At 45.1% G+C, this 23,169-nt stretch overlaps 1 protein-coding gene across 4 annotated transcripts in view; it reads left to right on the plus strand.

Moving 5' to 3' along the window:
- The first annotated feature begins 4,299 nt into the window (after positions 1-4,299).
- The window catches only part of RASSF1 (Ras association domain family member 1), a 29,527-nt gene continuing 10,657 nt past the window's right edge, over positions 4,300-23,169 (plus strand). Inside the window, exons 1-2 of one of the 4 annotated variants that reach the window (XM_083429514.1) lie at positions 4,300-5,365; positions 12,746-12,870. In XM_083429514.1, the coding sequence (XP_083285640.1) occupies positions 5,035-5,365; positions 12,746-12,870 (456 nt within the window). In that variant the 5' untranslated portion in view covers positions 4,300-5,034. Of the gene's footprint in view, positions 5,366-5,476; positions 5,704-12,745; positions 12,871-12,988; positions 17,378-23,169 lie in introns of those variants that run through there. The other 3 variants (XM_083429516.1, XM_083429517.1, XM_083429515.1) reach the window with 3 other exon arrangements.

The following is a 23,169-nucleotide window of genomic DNA, read 5'->3' on the forward strand; positions in this document are numbered from 1 at the left end:
GGCTGTGCAAATAAATACTATTGTTTGTCTTTTCTGAATCTTCCAACGTTCAACTTTAATGGATGGCCCCAAATTTCTATTTTGGAGCTCTGAAAGTGTATTTAAACTCAAATATTTTGATAAGATGACAGAAGTGGGAACTTGGGAGAGAAAACATATCTGCATATTGGATTTACATCCATTTCCTATGTTTATGCAATGTAGTAAAAGAAGGAATGCTATTCCTTTTAAGTTCACAACTTTAAGTTGCAATTTTAATTAATACACCATGTAACATAAGTCATTCAATTGCCTATTATTACAATCAAGACAACTGTTTTGATTATGGGCAGATCTCTGGACTTCAAAAAAATGTAGCATGAATGTGAGCGACAAAGATGGATGGATGTTTTAAAAGAAAATAATCCCAACTATAAGAGGTAGCAAGAAAAAGACTGGATCTTCCAAGGTTCAAAAAAAAAAACCAGCCAAATTGCTACAAAGTCTGCTGCTTATATCCTTCCAAATTTAACATTTCTCTGGCAGATGTTTACTCCCAGGAAATGACAAAAATAGACCCATTTCTAGACTCTTTTCAATAGTATTTTTGGATTTATTCCCATGGATATTTCTTGCAAAAGTTCAAGATCCAGCTCCCTAGAGCAAGCAAGAGGCCTGTAATGTTCTCCTTGACTTGTTTTTTCCATTCCAAACTGAGAGATGATTTTAGGAAAATAAGCAAACCAAACAATATGGTTCCACAGCAACCACTAGCAACAATCTACTAGGGACTTTGGATGCAGCCAACCTTCAGCAATAGGGCCTTGCAGGAAACCTGCCAAGGGCTTTGTGTCAGCAGTATAAAGATCAGCTAGTGATTTCATCCATGAAGAGGCCACTCAGGAAAAGCCATGCCATCATTTACACCTGGTAACAAGGCTGCAGTACATTGCTGCAACAGCCCTTCAGCCATTCAGTGCTATGTAGGTGCCTTGCTGCTTTTGAGCACTCCAGAGGTTCAACAGGACATTGTTCCTTCTGGTTCTGGATGCATCTGAAGCCCAGTGCAATGCTAATGGAGAGGTACTTCATGAAATGGGGAAGGACCACAGTAAATATCAACCACTGGTTTGGTTGTCTGCAATGCCAGCCCAAATCTGTGGTCTCTTAACTCTGTTCTCAGAATAAGCAGGAAGACAAAGCCAATTATTTTCTCTGTTTCACCTTCCCCATCTGTTCCACAATATAACTCACACATCTCACTACGAACAAGCAAAGTGGAGAAGCAGCTGAGTTCTGGGGACTTTCTGTGTTGCCAGTAACCTAGTGAAACTACATGTCATGTGGAAAACTTAATTGTCCCAATTCTGTGATTTCCTCAAAAGGAAAATGCAGATGTGCGGACTGCCAGGGAGGTTGTTATTAAACATTTGCCACTGCCAAAACAAACCAGAACAAAATCATTTTGAAGAGAAGGGCAGCCTTTGAGAACATTTGTAGATGAGAAACTGTAAATTCTTCTTTACAAACGCCACCTTCACTTGCATCATTTTGGCAAATATGTTTACCCCGGACACAGAGATTTAGCTCTGAAGGCCTTCTGGAGGTCCCACCACTGATAGAAGTGAAGTTACAGGGAACCAGGCAGAGGGCCTTCTCGGTAGTGCCACCCACTCTGTGGAACGTCCTCCAATCAGACGTAAAGGAGATAAATACCGTAACTATACAACTTTTAGAAGACATCTGTAGGCAGCCCTGTATAGGGAAGTTTTTTGTATTTGATATTATTATGCTTTTATATTTGTTGGAAACTGTCTAGAGTTGCTGGGGCAATCCAGTCAGATGGGTGGGGTACACCAATCAATTATTTACTGACAAATGGTGAAGAATCACACTAAAAGCAGGCTGAAGATACCCACTTCATGCTTTGCTTCACTGAATTAGTTCACCCAAAACAAAACAGCAGCATCCTTAGTAATCCTGCTTAGGGATATAGTATGACCATAACAGTGGGGTGAAGTGCAGTCCTGCCTTCAGAAAGTTTACAAGAAGTTGTATATCTAGACCCTAAAGACTTAAGGAAGTCCAGAGTATTATGACTACAAACAAGAAAAAACATTTTTGTTATGCAAAGACAAATGATTAGGCTCTGTTTACACTGTGGAACTTCCCAGGCAGGAAGCAGTGGGGAAGGAAATGCAGATGATGTCCACAGTCTCCATGCATTACTTATGATCCCTGACTTCAGTAGAATGTGAACAGCAAAAATACAATGTTTCCGGATGGCTACTTCTCTGAAAATGTGGCTGTTTGCCCCATCACCAACATCCAAGTGTTGACAGTTAGTTTGTCTGAGGGGGCAGTAAGTGGGTAGGGAGGCCCTCACAAACAAGGACAAAAAACAATAATACCCTCTAAATTACATTATGCAATAATGAAAAACTCAACTGTGAACATTTACACAGAAAGTCGCATGAAAAAACAGGTAAGCAATTACTTAAGCCAAGAATAGCAAATTATGCTGGCCAACAGGAGGCTGGTCAGACAGATTTCATGAAAATGCAAGCATAAGCAGTACTTGATGTGTATACTGAGAATAAGAGTTGGTTTCCTTGCTAAGTTTATGCTTTACTTGGTTGGAACTAACATTTAGCCATATCCAAACCAATTAGAGGTCTCAAGGAGGTGATCTAGTGCTGAGACATTATGCAGCAGGAATGAGGGGAATGCTCTAACATTTTGATTTCATTAAGGCTGGTATAGCAGCTCGTTTAAACTAAGTCTGTTGCATATTTTTAAAACTGCAAACTATGTTTTGCTTGGCACTGGAAATGTGTTGCAGTGCCTTCTGTAAAAGAACAAAGGAATGGCTTATTTTTAATATCTTGAGATAGCTAAAATGGATAAATAATAGACTCTGTTCAAAGAACAAATGGTACATGCTCACCAGACTTATTGAATGAGCAATTGCGGTGTATTTATTGCATATGGAATGTGTGCATTGTAATCTTGTATCCCTAGACAGATAAATCTTTCCTTTTCCCTCATAAAATTAGATTAAACAGCTTTTTAAAGGTCTAAGATTCTCTGTCCCATGAGCATAGGGGGGGGGGGGGCAGTTGCCTACCCCAGATCAAGAAAAACAACAGAAATACTTAACAGATCATTCACGTGGGTTCTGTCCCCCCTAACAAAAGTTCTACCCCCCCCCCAAACAAATTGGCTACCATGCTCCCTCCTCAGAAAAATAAATGGCAACAGTGCCAGCCTCAGGATTTAATGGGCCCTCAGGCAAGGCAGCCCACACCTAGTAGAGGAGGGATGTGCATATTCAGCATTCTTTCATCCTTTTCTGGGTGTTCCAGGCCTAGGGAAAATGGTGGTTGTCTGAGTGGCAGAGGCCCCTTCCCTATTTGGCACCCTAGCAAACAGCCGCCCTTGGGTGCCACTCCTTGGGGAAGAGGTCCTTTTGCTCTTGCCACCTGCTGATAACCCGAAGAGATTAACCCCGGTCGCAGAAGCCTCCCTTTGAGGGTAGATGGGCGCTTTGCTGCCGCTCAGACGGAGCCGCGCCGTCTCCCGCCGTGCGCTCCTCCACCTCCCCAGACTTTGACGTCAGGCGCCGGCCTCTCGAAGCGCTGCGGTTGCCCGCTTCAAAAGCAGCAGCAGCGGCATCGCTATAGAAACACAGCTGCAGAAGTAGAACGCGAGCCCGGGAACCTCGCTGTGAGCGCAGGCGGAGGACCCAGCGCGGGCCAGGAGGGGAGGCGATTTGCTCGAGGTCCTTAAGGAGCCGTGGGGAGCAGCAGCTCCCCTGGAGGGGTCTCCTTTTCTCTGACGCAGCGTTTGGGATTATGAGGGACGGCTTTGCTACTCTCTGGAGCAGGGGTCAGCAAACTTTTGCAGCAGGGGGCCGGTCCACTGTCCCTCAGACCTTGTGGGGGGGCGGACTATATTGGGGGGGGGGGTGAACGAATTCCTATGCCCCACAAATAACCCAGAGTTGCATTTTAAATAAAAGCACATATTCTACTCATGTAAAAACACCAGGCAGGCCCCACAAATAACCCACAGATGCATTTTAAATAAAAGGACACATTCCACTCATGTAAAAACACGCGGATTCCCGGACCCTCAGCGGGCTGGATTTAGAAGGCAATTGGGCCGGATCCGGCCCCCGGGCCTTAGTTTGCCTCCCCATGCTCTGGAGTCTTAAAACTCCCGCGCCAGTTCTCCCCTACTCCCTCACAGCTGTGTCTTCCTATCCCGCCTTTTTGGCTCCCCCCTGCATATCCCCATATCCCCCCCCCCCGCCAACCCCACACAGCCTGTCCCAGGAAATGATGCCGCGCAGCTGTCGGGGAGTTGGCAGCGTGTCCGGCTGCCGCTTCCCTCAAACCTGCTGCGCTTCTTCAGTCTTACTCCGGAGGTGCCTTAATGCGGGAGAAGCGGGGGGCGGAAAGCAAGACGAGCGACAACTTCAAGGCGTGCAGGACTAGGCGCCGCCTGTTGGTCTCTTCTCCCACCCCCCTCCTAGTAAGGAGGAAACGCATGAAGGGGAGGGGAGCTGGGACCTTTCCTCTTGCTTGTTCAACAAAAAAAGAAAGAGCAAGCCAGCAACTGGTAGCACTTCAGAGGCAGGACCTAAACTAACGCAACTCTCCCCAGCTTCCTCTCTTATGGAGCGCGATTGTAGAACCAAAGGAGGCTGATGCTGTGGAGCCAAGAAAGCTGCCCGCCCGCTCGTGGGGGCGGGAGGCTCTTACTGAGCTCTAATCTTCCCAACAAAGATCGCCTGTGACTTTTTCTGGCTGCTGCTTTAAAGCTAAGGGGTGAAAAGGGGCGGGGGAGAAGACAGGCGGAGAGGAAGAGAAAACAGACAAGAAGTGAACTTTTGACAGACTGGGAAAGGGGTCGAGAGAGGAGTGCGGGTTGCTCCGAACAGCACAGGGACCCCCGAGGAGCGCGGGCGAGATGGGGATGTTTCTGGGCCCCTTGTGAGATGTGTTTGCAGGCCCCCTTTCCCGCTTTGCATCCTCAGCCTATGTAGTGGCCATGAACCGGCCGATGGACCAGGAGATGATCGAGCTGAAGAATTTGGGGCTGGAGAAGCAGCTCGACCTGACGCGGGGCCCGCGAGGCACGTCTGAACGCCCCGTCCGGCTGGAGCGGGCCAACGCCCTGAGGATTTCTCCGGGGAAAGTGCCCGAGATCTTGAGCCGCGTGCGCCAGATCCGACTCCTGGGCGGCCAGAGCGACCCCAAACTGACTGAGGAGCTGGGCGAGGGGCATGTCTTCAAGCCCTGCGCGCAAAGCCAGTCGACCTGGTGTGATCTGTGCGGGGAATTCATCTGGGGCGTGTACAAGAAGCGTCTGCAGTGCATCCGTGAGTACCGGCCTCCAGCCGCACGTGGCGGCATTTGCCAGGCCGCTTTGCATCCTCGCGGGAGGTTCTGGGAGAAGCAAGAGGGCAAGGTAGCGTTCGGTTCAGGGAGCATAAATTTGAAAAGAAATGGAAGAGAAATAGGAGTAATAAAAGTAAACTAAGTAGTCCAGGATGATGTAGCCCTATCTGGCTTCCGTTACAGGTAGAAATTCAACTGGGATAGCTTCCCCATCACTTCTCTCACTGCTGCATACTGCTTGCCCTGCAGCTATTAAAAGTCAGAAGAGCTCTTTAATAAGAAAGGCGACAAGTCTATGGCACACAGAGAGAAAGCATAAGTAAAGGACGTATTTTGTATTGGCCCAAGGGCTGCTTGAGAACAATTTGCTTTGGAAAGTTTTTAAGTTTTGGAGGAATTGGGGTTTGGGGCTAAAGAAACATACATAATTATTCTGGTAGCTTGTTTGGATTTGGGTGAAAGTATGCACAGAGTTGCAGCTTTAAGCAAATGGTGGAGCTTAAAGTAGACTCTGAGGTCACATCCACACCATGCATTTGAAGTATATGGCTTCCCCAAATAAAACTGGGATCTATAGTTTCTTGAGGGTGTTGGGAATTGTAGCTCTGTGAAGGGTGAACTACAGTTCCCAATATTCTTTGGGGAAGCCATGTGCTTTAAATATATGGTTTGGATATGATCTTATAGACAGTGTTCTATGCCAGCGAATGTTCTCACATATTGTATTCCCATACCATTTGAGCATGTGAAGTCCTATGCAGATTTACAGTGTGTTAACTGTGCATGCCATCATGAGTGATGGCTCTCTCAATGTCTGTTATACTGCAACAATACTTGCTTAACAGTAACTGAATGAATCAAAATCTAATTCAGTAATGCCAGGCAACATCCTCATTCTTTTCTACCATTTTGATTACCTGGATCATATTTTGATTTAGGAGTAGGTATGTGCAGACCGTAGGAGAAATTGGAGTCCCCTTCTCTTTCTTCATTTGTTACTGATTAACACAGGCCAGAACTACCTCTGTTTAAGAGCAACTCAGAACATCCCAAATGAATGTTTGCTACAGTCTAATCAGCAGCCCACAATCATCATATTGTGGTGGTACCATCTAAGCTCAGGCTATATAAATTCTCACATGTACTCTGAAGAGCAGGAGTAGTTTTTAAGACTCTCAGAATTCTTCTTTAAAGGGGCACAAGATGGACTAAAAAAAAGAGTAAGGGGGTGGGAATGATTAGAGGTCTCAGACACCAGCAGCTTGCATTTTCCCATGCATGAAAAGGGCTTCCACAATTCTTTCACTTGTTTCTGAAACATTGTTCTACATGGACTTGAAGCTGGTTCACGTGTGTGTGTGTGTGTGTGTATCTATCACCATCATCTTATTATTTGCACCTAAACACAATAACTCCCACATTGAAAATATTGTTTGTGTTGATGTGAGATGATCCACTGTGGATGTTTAACTATAAGCATTACCATGGGTGATAACGAACATAAATATATGAATGAACATGCTGTCACAGTTGTTCCCAGTTGGGGGGCTGAAGAAGACCGAAGGAGTTACGGTCCCAAATTATGACGGTTAAGGATAGCATCCAGCCAAGGAAAGCCATCAGATCTTGTGGCATAATTGAAACTATGAATTTAGAAACTTTTCCAATGGCCTAGGGCCTAGCCCTAGGCAATCAACAAGTAGTACCCTGGGGGATCTCCTTAAAGCTATTGCATATTGTTTATCAGAGGACATGTAGGGAAACTAGGTTAACTGAATGAGGTTTGCTTGGGCCACAGATTACTCAGTATCTGTTTCTCCTTCATCTCTGCCACTGAATCATTCTATGTTGAGAAAATGCATGTGGGAGTATGTGTATGTTCATGAAAGCAGGTGTGGCATGGCCATATCCAATATTATTCACTTAAATCCCCTATTTTTAAGCCCAGCAGTGAAGTCCTGTTTGGTTTGGTTGGGTTGGATTCTGAGAGAAGGCTACAGGGTGCTTGGGAGACCTTTGGTGTTCTTATCAATTGCATGTGTATTCCATTCCTCTGCTGGCTTATAGTGCCAGAGTTGATTTATTGCTAAGCGGTGACTACTGATGCTCCATGTAAAAGGATGCTCCATGTCAAAAAGAAAACTGGGTCTTTGAAATCAGCTGGGTTCACCAGCTTCCTTCATTCCAATGGATTGGAATTCCTGCCAACCCCATTTTCCAAAAGGATAATTGTGTGATAACAGTGCTGAATTGTGCACCAAAGTTGCATGTGTGATAGCCAAGGAAAGCTCTGCTACACCTTTCACTGGGGCATGCACACAGATATTGTGTTTGTGTGTGTGCTTGCAGGATGCTGGACAACAGCTGTTTTATTTCTCTTGTTCTGATAGGCCAGGACCCAGATGATCCTGATTTGTGGCTGCTTATTTTAATGACAGTCTATGTGAATATGTGAAAAACTCAGCCCTTCCTGCCCAAAGTTTGTGCATGTTTGTGGAGCATCAAGGGCTGGGAAGGCTGCCCCTGTTGAATCTCTACCTGATAGGCTCGTTCCAGGAAAAAAAAAAAAGATGGCATAGCTTCTGTCTTGTTAATCTATTGTACATAGTAAGTCTTCTGAGCAGGAGCAGTATCATATGTGCAGTCTTCTTAGGACTTGGACTTGCTTCCAAACTTAGTCTGTACCAAGCACAAAGAATGGCTGAGAGTAATTTGATTGGCCTACCCTCAGTGTTCCCACCCTTTCAGCAACTGTAGCTGAAAGGATGTGGCTGCTCTAAACTCAGTGGGTGTGATTTGCGAAGAGCTCCTTAACTGTGCCTCATAGCAGGCTTTGTATCCCTGAGCCTACCTTTGTCTGTATCTTTGTCTCTGGCTGCCATACACTCTGAGAACTTCATTTGTTTTACCCTGTTTGTTCCAGCCACTTTCTCAAATTGCTACCATGTCCTCTGCCTTGTGTCCTTAAGTTTGGTCCTCCCATAATTTACACTAATCCTGCAAGATTGTCTGTTGACTAACAGTTTTGTATAACGTCTAGCACACTGTTAATGCTGAATAATGTTTAGTAGACTTAGCAAGGAAAACTCCTGTAACAAACTTGTCGCATCCTACAAAATGTCATATAAATTGGACCTAAAAACAGAATTGTTACACTTTGAGCGCTTAATTTTTTCTTGCACCTTTGCTAACCTTTATTGCTTTTGTTAAAAACAACAATTGATTTGAGATGCAGAGGGCTAGAACTCTGGTGTTAATGTTTCATTTTAAGTCTAATCTGTTACTGATTACAATTAAAGATATTTACAGTATTGAGAGAAATTATTCCAGAGTAATTAATCCAGAATAAAATTGTGCACCTTAATGAATGGGATACAAGTAGGATAATGGAAGTGCATTCTCCTAATGCCTGTAAAGCAGAGCAGATGTCACTAGAGGGTGTCAGAGTGTTTAAAAGTTTTTTTCCCTGGAAAAGAACAGGCAAAGAGACAAATCAGAAATAAATCTAACAGTTTGCAGTGTGGAATTGGGATTCACTGTCTTAGAATAATGAAATTGCTAACGGATTTATTCTGCTGAGGAGCTTCATTTAAAAAAAAAAAATTATCTGAAAAATCATGCTGGCACCTTATACTTGCCTGTAAAAGGACTGCTTTCTGCTGCTCAGTACTTGCGCTGGTGCAAGACAATTGGCAACTGCTAGAACCCTGAGATAGAATTACCGTATTTTTCGTCCTATAGGGTGCACCGGCCCATAGGACGCACCTCGTTTTTTTTGGGGGGGGGAATGAATAAAAAAAAAAATTATTCCCCGCACCCAGCCGCGGCTGCCGCCCCAAGCCTTGCGCACACCTGCCTGAAGCACGGGGCGCCCTCCGGAGGGCTCCCCGTGCTTTGGGCTGCTGCCCGCAAGCCTTGTGAGCCCGCGGGAACTCCCACCGGGCTTGCAAGGCTTGCGGATAGCTTCCTGAAGCCTGGAGAGCGAGAGGGGTCGGTGCGCACCGCTGCCTCTCGCTCTCCAGGCTTCAGCGAAAGCCTGCATTTGCCCCATAGGATGCACATTTCCCCTTCATTTTTGGAGGGGAAAAAGTGCATCCTATGGGGCGAAAAATACGGTACCATTTCTCTGTGGTTTCGTGTTGTTCAGTATGATTCTTCTTTGTCCTCAGCCCTGCGATGTTTGTGGCTAGTGGCTGCTTGATGCTGATAGTTTGGGTCAAGGCCCTAAAGTCTAAACTCATTAAATTATATTTGCCTTCTGGCCTAAGAGACTTGAAGACACAGACTGCTTTCACTTTTCATTATTTTCTTCACTATCTTAGAGGCAAAACATAACCACCATTTTATTTTCAGTGGGCAGAATGTATAAAACCTAAGAGTTTACTGTTGTGCAGGAAGAATATGTGCTGCTATAAATTGTGGAAAATAAAGATGGGTTTTGCAAAATATGTAGGTGAGAAAGATATTCATTCACTAATCTTTATGATTTTTAGGTGGAGCCAGTTATTTTCCAGCTCTTGATCTCTGCCATTCTAGTGATTCATCAAAGAATAAATCTGCCCAGTTACTGCTCCACAGATAAAAGCAGCATTAGATATACTGAGGTAGTTAAACAGGCATATGTATTCAACAGCTGACAGACAGAGTCAGTCTAAAAATGAGTGCATGGTGGTTGGTTATAGACTCTGGAGAGAGTAATGGACTCCAGAGTGATTTGCCTAAATACAGTACTAAATTCCACAACTGCCATCATCCCTGGCCCTTAGTCATGCTTGCTAGGGATCTTGGGGGTTCTGGTTCAGCAACTTCTGGAGGGCCAATAATTCCCCAGCCCTGCCCTATTAGAGCAAATCCAGTTGGAAAAAGAATGGCTTTTTGCAGTTTGGAAAGTGGTGGGATTTAAAAGTGTGGGATGGGTTAATTAATGAGAAGATGTATAAACACCCACAAGCAGATCAGGATGAATGGAGGATGAATGCTTGTTGTACAACTGCCCTGCAAACAAATCTGAATGAATGTTCGGTAAAGACCAGATATACTAATCTGACCTTTATGTGAGCTTTGTGTAATAAGAAAATCAGGAATATTGCTCAATAAACCAGTTGTCTGGACTGTAGAGGTGTTCTGTTTCTTTCTAGAGAAATAATTGCATTTCTCCAGCAACTTGATTGAGTGTTTGAATGCTTGGAAAGCACAGTTCCTCTGTAACAAAAGGTGCTTGCTGCAGGAATGAAATATGGATGGTGCTCAGCTGTTTAGTAAAAGCTGTGCTGTTTGTGCATGGAAACGAAATCTGATAATTGCAGCAGACAAAAGGCTCCAATCTACACATAGCATAATGATTAATCAAGTCCTGCTTAAATTGCAGATACAGAAAGGTTTTGCATTTACAATGCTGTCTCTTATTACAACATAGCGAAATCGGGGTTTTTTAAAGTCCCCAGGCAGAGACTGGAAATATTTCTGAGGACATGCATTCTTGCAATAAATATATGAGCATGCTTTGTTTGATTTCCAGAAATTTCTGCCATATTTTTTTCTAGTCTGTTTCCATAGTGTTGCTGAACATGTATCTTCTGAAAAGTGTGTTGGTCTTTCCATGTTATAACTGAAGACATCTTGCAAATGTGTGTGCTGGCGTCTTTTTTACTTCCTTTTTTTTTTAAGGCAGCATACTTAGAAAGCATATTTAAAACCCCTAATCCTTCTACCATTTTTTGCTTGTGTTGCCTGATGAGGCCACAAGAAAAAAGGGGGACTTGGAGAAGGCCATTTGTGTGGATGTTCTGTTATCTTTCTGTTTTGCCCAGTACAAGGCCATCTAGATTGTCTGAGGCCTAAGGGAGCAAGGCACTCCCTATGCTGAGGGTGACATTGTGCCTCGACACTATGTGAGTGGCATTAAGCATTCCTCTCACGTGAGCACATATTCTATGCAGCAGATTCAGTCCATCCAAGCAGAAAATAATCAGTGCAGGCTGCCTCTTAAAATGAGGCCTTTATCCTGGCAGGCGGCAGAGTGGCTGCCAGGGAAAGGTGATGCCTTGGGACAGAGGCTCTTTCATGCCTCTTCCTTTGAAGAGAGTGGGGAGGGGAGGGGTAATTTTCTGGTCTGTCTTTCTGCCAAGAGGCTACAATGGCTATGCATTAAAGCAATGCCCTGGAGATAAGAGGCCAGCATTGCATATTAAGCGCAAAAGACAGAGAAGTTTAAAATGAAGATTCTAGAGATAGTAAAAATGAAGTGTTGACCATGATTCTGGTGTGATCAGGCAAAGGTTGGATAAGCTTTCCTTTGTGGGGTGAGGGGAGAAGAAAGGCAAGAAAGAAGTCTGCCTTAAATACAGTGGTACCTCAGTTTTCGTCTCGGAAGCCAAACATTTCAGTTTTCGAATGCGCCTCAGAAGTTGAACAGCTTCTGCTGAGTCCCCCCCCCCCAATTTTCTCCATTGACTTTGCAGACCACCCTTTGTGCTTCGGTTGTCAAATGTTTCGGAAATCGAACAGTCTTCCAGAACAGATTGCGTTTGACATACAAAGTGCAGTGGTACCTAAGATTAAGAACTTAATTCGTTCTGGAGGTCTCTTTTTAACCTGAAACCATTCTTAACCTGAGGTACCACTTTAGCTAATGGGGCCTCCCGCTGCCTCTGCGCTGCCACCACTGCGCGATTTCTGCTCTCATCCTGAAGCAAAGTTCTTAACCTGAGGTACTATTTCTGGGTTAGCAGAGTCTGTAACCTGAAACGTCTGTAACCCGAAGTGCCTGTAACCTGAGGTACCATTGTACAGTGGTACCTCTGGTTATGAACGGGATCTGTTCCGGAGGCCCGTTTGCAACATGAGCAGAACGCAACCCGTGTCTGCACATCTGTGGGTTGCGATTCACCGCTTCTGCGCATGTGCGTGACGTCATTTTGCACGTCTGTGCATGCGCAAGAGACGAAACCCGGAAGTAACCCTTTCTGGTACTTCCAGGTCGCTGCGGGACACAAACTAAAAACGCTCAACCCTGAAGCAAAAGTAACATGAGGTATGACTGTACTAGCCTATCTCACAATATATTTCAGTGCTTAGAGTAAGCCTTTTCCTGAGAATTAGGAAAAAGGAGGTCCTGAGCAGTTTGAAACCTAATTGACATATTGCTACTGAGATTTGAGTACCATCTCCTCCCACCCCTTCCTGCTTAATCATACCTGCAAAAGTTGTGTGATGTGCAGCAATAGCCTATTTGCTCTCCCCCACACAGAGATCTGACATGTGGTGTGTTTCCTTGCACAGACTAAACCTGTGGGTTCCTTTCCTTCCTGAGCTTTGTCCCCCCCTTGCCTTATGGACTCTCTTCTTTTTATTTTCCTTAGACTGTAAGTTCATCTGTCATTACCGATGCCGCACCCTTATCCGGCTAGACTGCAGTGGCCCCAGATATGAAGACAGCGAACAGAATGAAGGCAACGAGCAGACAGTAGAAAAAGACACTAACGTGGTAAGAAAATAGCTCTGAGTCATATACTAGGGTTGCCATATGTCTGGAATTTCCAGGACATGACTGGGATTTCAAGGGTGAGAGCACTGTCACAGGAGGATTTTTAAATTAAAAGTCTGGGGTTGTGTTTTTTGTTTTTGGTACGCTGAGGGCACTGGCTGAGCAGCAGTGCTGTCACAAAAGGAAGGGGCAGCCATGGCGCTGTTACTTCTGGCGGCCATGTGTACGTCTCTCCTCCTCCCCTCAGCGGCCTCCAGGCTGGAGCCCCTGCAGGCCCCATGGCCACAGAGCCACTGATGCACCTGGCCTACACCACTTCTCCAGAGGCAGTGGAGGCCAGCCACAGCCTGTGGAAGGCCGGCCTGTACTGCTTCTCCAGAGGTGGCAAAGGCCAACCGCAGCCTGTGGAAGGCCTGCCTGGCTTTCCAGGAGGAGTGCCTAGCCAGCGCCGTTTAAAGAGAGCAGGAGGCCAAAGACAGTGAAGGTAAGAGAGGGGATGGAAGGAGGGGGCGAGGAAGGGTTCAGCGGCAGGGAGGGGGTGATGTGATGGAGATGGTGGGGGGGCCCCCCAAATGTGTGGGGGGGGGGTCCGGATTTTTTGTCTTTGGAATATGGCAACCCTATCATACATGGGGCTGTAAAAATGCAAAGAGCTTCTTTGCACTGAAGAAAATACATCTGAATAGCCTTTACAATGCTTACGCAAATGCTGCAAGTTGTGCCAGCCCAACCATTAGGCATGATGAGGTGACTGTCATAGGCAGCTGATATGGGGTGTCATGAAATAGCAGCAAACTGTTGTGTGTGTATGTATCTATGTCTTCTTTACTGTTGGAGAGATGGAGAAGTTCGAGAATAACTTGGCTGGCCTTGGTACTATGAACCATGGCTTTGGGGTAGGAGAGACACTATTTACTGACTTGGCAAGGCGATTTTTATGTTCATTTGTAACTTTTGTGCCAAATTAACACGCTAGATGTCATTTTGAGGCTGGAATAGCCAGAACTACAAACTATACTTCCTTTCTTTTTATAGTGGGTGAGGAACTTCTTTTGGCTCAAGGGCTGCATTCCCTCCTGTGCAACTTCCCAGGGGCTGTGCACCGCTGGTGGACAGGGCTTAGCAGCAAGAAGTTGGTGGGGCAAGAAATGTGACTTCTCCATTGTACAGTAGGCTATATTCCAGCCATGCAAAATTCAGGCACGGGCACACCCCTCTCCATTCAGACAAGCAAGGTGCATTATTACACTGCAAGGACACATTCCAGCCTAGCAAAAGCACTCAAGGAAGATGCAGAGCAGTGCCAGTGAAGGGCGTGGCCTGTGGCGGGTATGTGGCCAAGTGAGATTTCCAAGGGTCCTGTATTTGGCCCCTGGGCCTGAAGTTCCCCACCTGTGTTCTATAATACCTTTTGTTCTTGGGACTCATAGATTTGCCAGACTTGGTGCGATATTTGTCTGGTGCTCCCCAAAATGTATATAGGAATATGTCTGAAAGGATAGTGTCTGCAGACAAGCTTATTAAAATCAGGGGTCCTTTTTGATGGTTTTCAACTGATAACTAAACATGTTGCAGATTACCCTTCAGATTGCAGCTGCCTGTAATGAGGCAGGAAGAGACATACACACAGAGTTGATTTTTGATGCAGTATACAAGTGTGAAAATCCTAAGATGTTCAGGAGCTCCCTACACTCACTTCTGTTCCTTCACATGGCTGGGTTTTCTCTTATCTTCACTCAAATTTAGCATAGCACTAGGTATATTATAAATTATGGAGGGTTTATCCCTGCCTGTCTTATCTTCTTAAGAGAATTTTGCTGCTGCCATATGTGGGAAGCTTCTGGTACCTCTCGATAAATGCAGCAATCAGCTTTCATTTTCAAAACAAGACAAGATTTAGCAGAAGAAGGGAGGGGTCCACAGATTTCATCATGGTTCTGACAGATCCAATTCAATCCTGTTACTGGCAAAGCTGCTTGCTGCAGCTGGGGCTAGATGCTGCTATCATGTCCCAGGGGCAGGGAGGGCTGAAAGGGCAGGTACTTAGAGATGCAAGGCCATCAGCCCAGCTGGCATTGCTCGTTGCCAATTAACATTTTGCCACGTGCTGGACTAAACATTTCTGCCATGGAACTACATTGCTTAGCAACAGCTTTTGCAAGCTATTCCCAGGACAGACAGAAACAGACAGGCATGCACGTACAAGGAAATTGGGTGGGGGAGGAATCCCTGATTTTTGGCTCAAAGTGTCATCTCTTCAATGTTCTTCCATCTCGTTGACCTCTTAATACAATCATAGAGTTGGAAAGGACCTTGAGATTCATCTAGTCCAACTCCTTGCAATGCATGAATCTCAACTAAAGCATCCATGACAGATGGCAATCCAGCCTCTGCTTAATAACCTCCAATGAAGGAGAATCCACCATCTTCTAAGGGAGTCCGTTCCACTGTTGAACAGCTCTTACCATCAGAAAGTTCTCCCTGATGTTTAGTCAGAATCTTCTTTCTTGTAATTTGGCAAAGGTGTCTTAACATATATTGTTAAGAGATTTCCCTCCCTCACTTATCTGTTATGACCAGAAATGCCTGGAGGTGTGCTATTCATGCTATCTGTTTGGTCTAGAGCAGCAAAGGGGTGGCGAGAGATTACCAGACTTACAGAACTAAATACTTTAAGCAACAAACATTAAAGGATCAAAAATAAAGTTAAACAGGACTAGATTAACTCATGTACTAAATATGTTTAGGCAGTGCTCCATCAACCTGAGAGCTCTTCCGTAGTGAAGATGATCTGAGAAAGTTCCTAGGTGGAGGCCATAGGCTTGTACTTTGTTTTTTAGAATTCTGCTAAACTCAATACATAACAGATATGTTCTCTACATGTGACTGTAGTGATGTCTGCACACGTGGCTCTGGGAAATTTAGAATACTTCTAATCTGGCTAGTATAAGGAACATGGTGATTGAATTTCTGCCTTTCTCTGTGTCTTGAGGTGGAGAATATGTGGCCCTCCAGATATTGTTGTACCCATCACAAATCCTTGAAGGAATACCTTTCTTTAGATAATCCAATGTGCAGTTTACAATCAGAGGAGAGGTCATTCTCATATGCTGTGAAGGTAGCATGGAAGTCCAATGTCAGAGAGGACTTTCTCTGTAAAGGGACTCCCTGCTGGGGGAGATCAGACAGTCCTCTTCCCTGGCCATGTTCCGGTGGAATTTGAAGACCTTTTTATTTGCCCATGCCTTTGAAATAAGATAGTCACTGTAGTCTTTATAATAATCATTTTAGTTCTAGTCCTGTCTAGAACTAATAGGAACACTTCACTCCAAAGTCTTTGTGACAGTCATCTCATAGTGTGACAAATTTCTGTACCCACAAGGCAGAAATCCAGTAAGTTTTATTCTTCCACGCCTAGAGATGTGTGAGGCTTACATGCAGAATTTCTGTCAGCTGCACATCCCTGCCCCTGCCCTCACAAAAGTGGAGCAACCCAACCAAACGGGAAGCTGCCTTTTTGCCTTTTAAATGAAGGTTCTGCGAGACCTACGTCCGAGTAGGTTTACAAATACAGCCGAACAAACCTGCCTATCCTAAACAATATATACAGTATACTTGGAAGGAATTGCCGGGAATGCATACCGCAACCCTTGAAACTTTTATTATTTTTTTTGGCTTTTTTGGGGGGGGTCTGCGAGGTTAAGTTGAGGACGGCTCTAGGGTGTTGCTATTCCGGGAGGACTTGAAGGGCGCGAGGAGAGGAAAGCCAGTAAACGTGACTCCACTTCCCGCGTGGCTGGGTTGGGGATGAAATCACTGCGCGGGCCGCTCCCGCAGAAGAGGGAAAGGGCGGGGCCGAGCTTTTCGCCGGCGACGGGAAGGGGGGTTTCTCCCACGTCAGCCTCCCCTCCCTCCGTCCAATGAGGCGCGCGCGTGCGGAGGCTGTATACGTTTCAATCCCAACGGCTGCCAGGAGAGGGAGGGAGAGGAGGCGTCTCCGCCTCCAAAGGGAGCTCGGGAGTCTGTTGCCACTCGAGCAGCCCTCGCCCGGCAGAAGGCGGGGAACTTCCATGAGGCGGCTCTCGGCCGGCGTGGCTTCAGTGCTTGAAAGAGGGGTTCGCAGGCGACCAACGGAAGCGGGCTGCCCCTTCTAGACGCTGTTTAGGCGTTTATTATCGTTCCCTCCTCCCGTCAGGAGGCAGTTTGTACGGAGAGAAGCCGCGCTGCTCCTCCCCAGCTCTGCCGGGTTTCTGGGCACGCAGACGGCTTGGGTTTATTTGGTCCGCTGGTGTGTGGTCTTCTTGTGAAGGAGCGAGAGGAAGTGGAGGAGAAGCCTAAGCTGGGCATGGGCGAGGGTGACGCGGCGGCCACCACCCCGTCCTTCGAGATGACCTGGAGCAGCACCACCAGCAGCGGCTACTGCAGCCAAGAGGACTCGGACTCCGAGCTAGAGCAGTACTTCACAGCCCGAACCTCCTTCATCCGAAAGCCCCACAAGGAGAAGAAGGTGAGGCAAGCGCCCCCCCCCCCGTCAGTCTCCAGGCGGCTCTAATGCAAAATGCACGGCGCGTACACCTCGCTGTGTGGATGGGATGGAATCCCACGCGGTGTTAGGATCTCCTTCCCAAGCTCCCAAATCCATAGGGGTTGGCGCGGGGAGAGGAAGGAAGGAAGGCATAGTATTTCCGACCAGCCCACTTCTGTCTCTGTCTCACGGCCCCCCACCAAAAAAAAACACACATTAGGTTTTCCATAAACGGAAAGCGGGTGGAAGGTACCTTCGGTCAAACGCGAAACCCGCTGCGGTTAATAACAGTGAGAATGAGTTCCTGTTTGGAACTTCCCTGGAGAGCAGGCTGGAGGGTTGGGAGGAACCGAGCAGGAGAAATCCCTTCATTTTTCTGTCTCCCTGAAGTTAGCTCGAAAACGGAACCAGTTATGTCTGTTAACTGTTTAGGAGCCAAAGACATAGTCGAGAGTACAGGACAGTTGGGGGAGCGGGGACGATTTAGGTTGCATGCAGTAGCATTTGGTTAGGTAGCTGGTTTATGAGTCCAGGGATTGCGGTGAACAGCAGGGAGCACAATTGTGTTATTTGTAGGGTGGGGCTCCAAACCTGAGCACAAACTTACTTTTGAGCAAGGAAAGGAGAAAGTGCTTATGTAGAGTGTTGATGTAGGCAGAGCTTCACTGAGAGGGCATTGAGTGTATTGTTTCTCTCTTTTTCTGACTACTTGTATTTTCCACCATATTAGCATGTGTATGGCAATAAATTGAAAAGGGGTTGAGTTTGGGTTTTTTGCTATTCCATGCTAGCAAAATTGTTGTTCTCTTTCATGTGGTTGCTCCAGATATCATGGGAAAAGAGTCCTTTTGGGAGGAGGGCTAATAGTAATGACAGGTGTGGGATTATGTCTTAAAAGGGGTCTACATCCGGCATCATGGCAGTTTAACAAGCTTCCTTTGAGAATAATGAATGAATGGTCACTTGGGGACAAGATGAGATTACCACATGGAGCTACAATGCGATGACAAGACAGCGGAAAGAACTATCATCCGTTTTAATTTTACATGGGCCAAGCCGTAGTGTGTGTATCAGTGCAAAGACCAACATAGCCAGTTGGTTATAAACTTTTCACTCGTGGGTTTAAGTATGATGAGCTTTGCTTGCGATGATGATATCCTTTATGTGCTGCCACCAAATGAAAGTAACAAAAATGATTCCTCTAGCTTTGGTCTAGTTATCAGGGAGCTGCTTTTGGAGCTGCTTTCTTATTCTCTTGAGTGTTTGGATCAAAATATGTGGTGTCTCACACATTTTAGACTGAGCATCCCAGCTTAAGCAAGGAATCATTCAAAAAACCTTGACCCTTGGTACTGGCAGTGCATGTTGGGGAACTGAAATGTAGCTTATTTATCAAATCCATGCCAATAAGTTGTTTGGGACAATATCTGAAATGGGAACCTGCTTGTTTCATCTGGCAAAGAGCATTGTCCAGAGAGATAAGAGAAAATAAGAGAGATCCCAGAACCAGAAGAACCAGTCCTTAATTCCTTAAAGCTAATTCTAGTAGCCTGATATCTTGCTTTTTATAAAAAGATACAAGCAATTTTGTGATGTTGAAATGCACTTAGCCTTTCTGATAGGATGAAGTGTATACATATGACTGCCTAACAAAGAAGTGAGTGTTCTTGTTAAATTTCCCTTAAAGACATTAGCACTATGAAGATGCAGACTGGCACCATATTAAGAGTGGCTCTCTTTTATTACTATGGAGGAGGGGTGTTGCAGAAAAAGCAGTTCCTTCAAAGCATTTTCTCTTTCTAGCCTTGACTTCATGCTACCAGATGCTCCTTCCCAGTTGCCAGTATGCCAAGAAAAAAAGGCAGCCTAGTTATTATTGTGTAACCAGGAGCAGCTGAGCCTGCCTGAGGATTCAAAGCAAGTGTGGGGGTGGACACCTAGGTGCAAGTTGCATCCAAAGAGTCTGGGCTTGTTGTCTGCAGGGTGACAACTACTGAGCCTTACATAGAGGCTTGTAGAGCCCAAATATAAAGTGTTCTTTTGTAGATGAGGTGCTGTTTTCATTCTGTTTTAGGTCTGAGTGGAATTTTCTTAATTTACTTGGACAGTGAGAAAGGAGTCAGTGAGATCAACAGTTAAATAAGCTCCTCTTCTTGAGGTTTTCATGAGCATGACCAACAGATGATGAAGACAAAGTAGAAGCAGTAGGCATCTTGGGATGCATTGTTGATTAGGAAATGTTAGTCACCTCTGATTAAGTATGATAAAGCAGGGTTGAAAGAGAATTTGAAGAGAATGGTAGGAGGGAGGAATGGAAAGGCATGTGGGAGTTGGCAGATGATCCAAGATACTGATCTAGCAACCCCTCAGACCTGTGATGTGAAATCAGCAACTACAAACCCATGTGTTAAGCATGATGTGGTTTGCAAGGTCTAACAGGGACTGAAGGCCCTTTACCCTTCCATAGCCTTGGTGTGAAGTTTGGTACAGTATTGTAAAGTTCCACCGGTGAGTTTCCACTCAGGTCCAGGGGGAATATATATATCTTTCTGACCTCCACAGGATAGACAAGATGAGTTTATAAACCCTGCAGTGAGCCCCAAAAGTGCAGCTTGACAGGGGATGAATGCACAACTGGAAATGTTCTTTAGCCAAGGGTTGTGACTAATACAGAGTTAACTTTTGCTGAGATCCAATAACTTTAAAGGTCTCAATATGTAAACAATTCATTCTCTCTTCCCCCCCCTCCGCCCCGCCCCCCCCCCATCCAGTGAAAGAGTAAACTGATTTTTTTTTCTTGTTCCCAACTGGTCTGCTGATGGCTTATGCTGTGTCTGTCTTCATGTTCTCCTGGGACACCAGGGAATGCCCGTGTTCATTTATATATGCGGGGAAGGAAGGAGAGACTACCAGGGAGTTGGACAGATAAAAAGTGGCATGTTGACTGTAGCTTATGCTAGTCTTCTAGATAGACATTTGGTATGACCCAACAGGCGTCTTCTTATGCTGCTTATTTTAGTAGGAATTAAGCTCCATGATTCTTTGCTCAACACTGTGGTATCAACAGGGGCAGAACCCTGGAATTGGCATGGATTTTATGTTGCTGGCACTTTTTATGGAAATCTGTTGAACCATGAGGACACTAGAGAAGTGTTGAGAATAGCAGTCATCCTTTAGTTCTAAACCTTAAATCCCTTGACCAATGCAAGTCCCCCCCTCCTTTTTTTTTTCTTTTCTTTTACTTGAGGTTTTGTCTCTTCCTCTCTCTGGCTCCCTTCCTTTCCTGTTCACATGTGGACTGAGTCACTGAGTGCACAGGCCATCTTCGTTGTTGGTTTTTCTTGACATAAAAAGCCACATATGCCACAAAACTGCTCTAAGAAAAGCACAGCAAAAACAAAACAACCCTGGCCACAGCAATGCAGCTAAGAGTCCATATTGGACTGGAATCCAGCAGCTATTCTGAGTTCACTTTTCTAGTGTTAGTGAGTAGGGACTCAGAGGGTTCAGTCTTTGCCGGGCATTTCGTCTTCATGCTGTGCCCCCTGTTTCAGCAAAGAATGCCACAACCTAGCAATCCTGCATCACTCACGCTTGGGGGTTTATGTTCTGTTAATTAACTTCTGAGGTTGTGGTTTTTTCTTTACTCATATGAGAGCACTCCTGAGGTCAGAACTGAAAATGATGATAGCAAAGTCTGCCTTTCTTCATTCTTCATAAAGTAAGCTATTCAACTGCTTTAACATATGGCACAATCAAGTCCATGAATTAGTGTCTTTCTAAATCATGTGTTTTGGAAAGGGTCTAATCTTAAACGGAAGTATGCAGGTGGTAGCAAATCTTATCTAATGAGTCATAATACCAAGCAGAGTGCAGCAGGAGAACTCTCAATGCTTATGTATCTTTTATATTCATAAAAGTTAATAATTCATTCCAGAAAAATTCTAGACAATTGACTTCTGTGGCTTCTGGGTTTTAAAAAATTGCATTGTCAGTAGGCTCACAAGTACCGTTGATGGCTACAGACTTGAAATTAATTTTAAATTATGACTTTAATTTCAGCATTGCTCACCACTTACTGCAGAAAGAGCATATGTTTTTGAAAATACAATTGCAGTTGGGCTATACAAAGGGCCCAATTTCCTTGTGATAGCATCATCCTATTATATCTTTGGTGCTTTTAAATTTTATAATCCTTACTTAATTTATTCTCACAAGAATATGTGGGACAGCTTCTCTGGGGATAACATTCCAAAGATAATGGTGCAATAGCTGAGAATACCTTCTCTTTGGTTATCATCTCCCTTAACTTTAGAGAGAAGAGCACCCGTATAATATCCTGTGGCAAAGACTTCAGTGCATGGACACATTTTAATATAAAGTGGTACTTAAGGTGCCCACAGGTCACAAACCATATAGTGCAGGGGTCAGCAAACTTTTTCAGCAGGGGGCCAGTCCACTGTCCCTCAGACCTTGTGGGGGGGGCGAACTATATTTTTTTTGTGGGGGGGGGGAATGAATGAATTTTTATGCCCCACAAATAACCCAGAGATGCATTTTAAATAAAAGGGCACATTCTACTCTTGTAAAAACACACTGATTCCCGGACTGTCCATGGGTCAGATTTAGAAGGCGATTGGGCCAGATCCGCCCCCCGGGCCTTAGTTTGTCTGTTCTTGGTATCTGTGCCTGAGCACACTAGGTCTGAGGTAACACTGCCCATTAGACAGTGTTGGCTCATGTTTATATATAATATAATGATTGTTAAGCAACTCTGAGGTAGTTAATTCTGAATTGCTTCAGTTACAGTATCCCAGCTGTGATTTATGGCATTTGCACATCATTAGTAAGGTAATGGGTAAAGGGACCCCTGACCATTAGGTCCAGTCGTGGCCGACTCTGGGATTGCGGCGCTCATCTCGCTTTATTAGCCGAGGGAGCCGGTGTACAGCTTCCGGGTCATGTGGTCAGCATGACCAAGCCGCTTCTGGCGAACCAGAGCAGTGCACGAAAACACTTTACCTTCCTGCCAGAGCGGTACCTATTTCTCAACTTGCACTTTGACATGCTTTCGAACTGCTAGGTTGGCAGGAGACATCAAAAAATTGTATACTCTAAATTGTATAATAGGATTGAGTCCTAGAGATGGCTCTTTGTCTTGTAAACAGGATGCCTGTGTCCCAAACTTGACTTGTTTACCTTGTGTGTGTTGGGGGAGCAGGAGCTGCCCTTCCCATCCTATCTAGAGCCATCTTCCCCTTTGTTTGTTCCACCCTTGCAGATTTCCTCTTGCTCTTTTCCACAGGATACAGCAACTTCCCATTTTGTTCCTTGGGTCAAAACTTTATCCATAGGAAATGTTCCCCACCCCAATACACCCAGCTTCCCACAATCCAGGCTTTGCTGGTTTTGTCAGTTTGCATGTAAGCTCCTGTAGAGTGGTGCATGGCAGGTTTAGACAGATTTTTTTTCTGTAGAACTCACTGCTACTGTAATCTTGTGCCTAGTTAACTGATGAGCAGCAAGAAGAGGGTGGCATTGTTTACTTCCTACGAAACATCTACTTGTTGGAGAGGAAACTAGATTAAATAATTTGCTGGCTATTTCCCATTCCCTGGTAAATATAAAATAAATAAAATCCCAATTTTATTCCTTGGGACTTAGTGTGAATGCAAATGTTTTTCCTGCTGCTGTGGGATGTAGCAGTTGGTATAAGACAGCGGAAGAGTTGATTGGGAGAATGCAAGAACATGTAGAGGGCTTAGGATAATTAG

Source organism: Podarcis tiliguerta (assembly GCF_965153285.1).
Source record: "Podarcis tiliguerta genome assembly, chromosome: 2".
Taxonomy (NCBI): domain Eukaryota; kingdom Metazoa; phylum Chordata; class Lepidosauria; order Squamata; family Lacertidae; genus Podarcis; species Podarcis tiliguerta.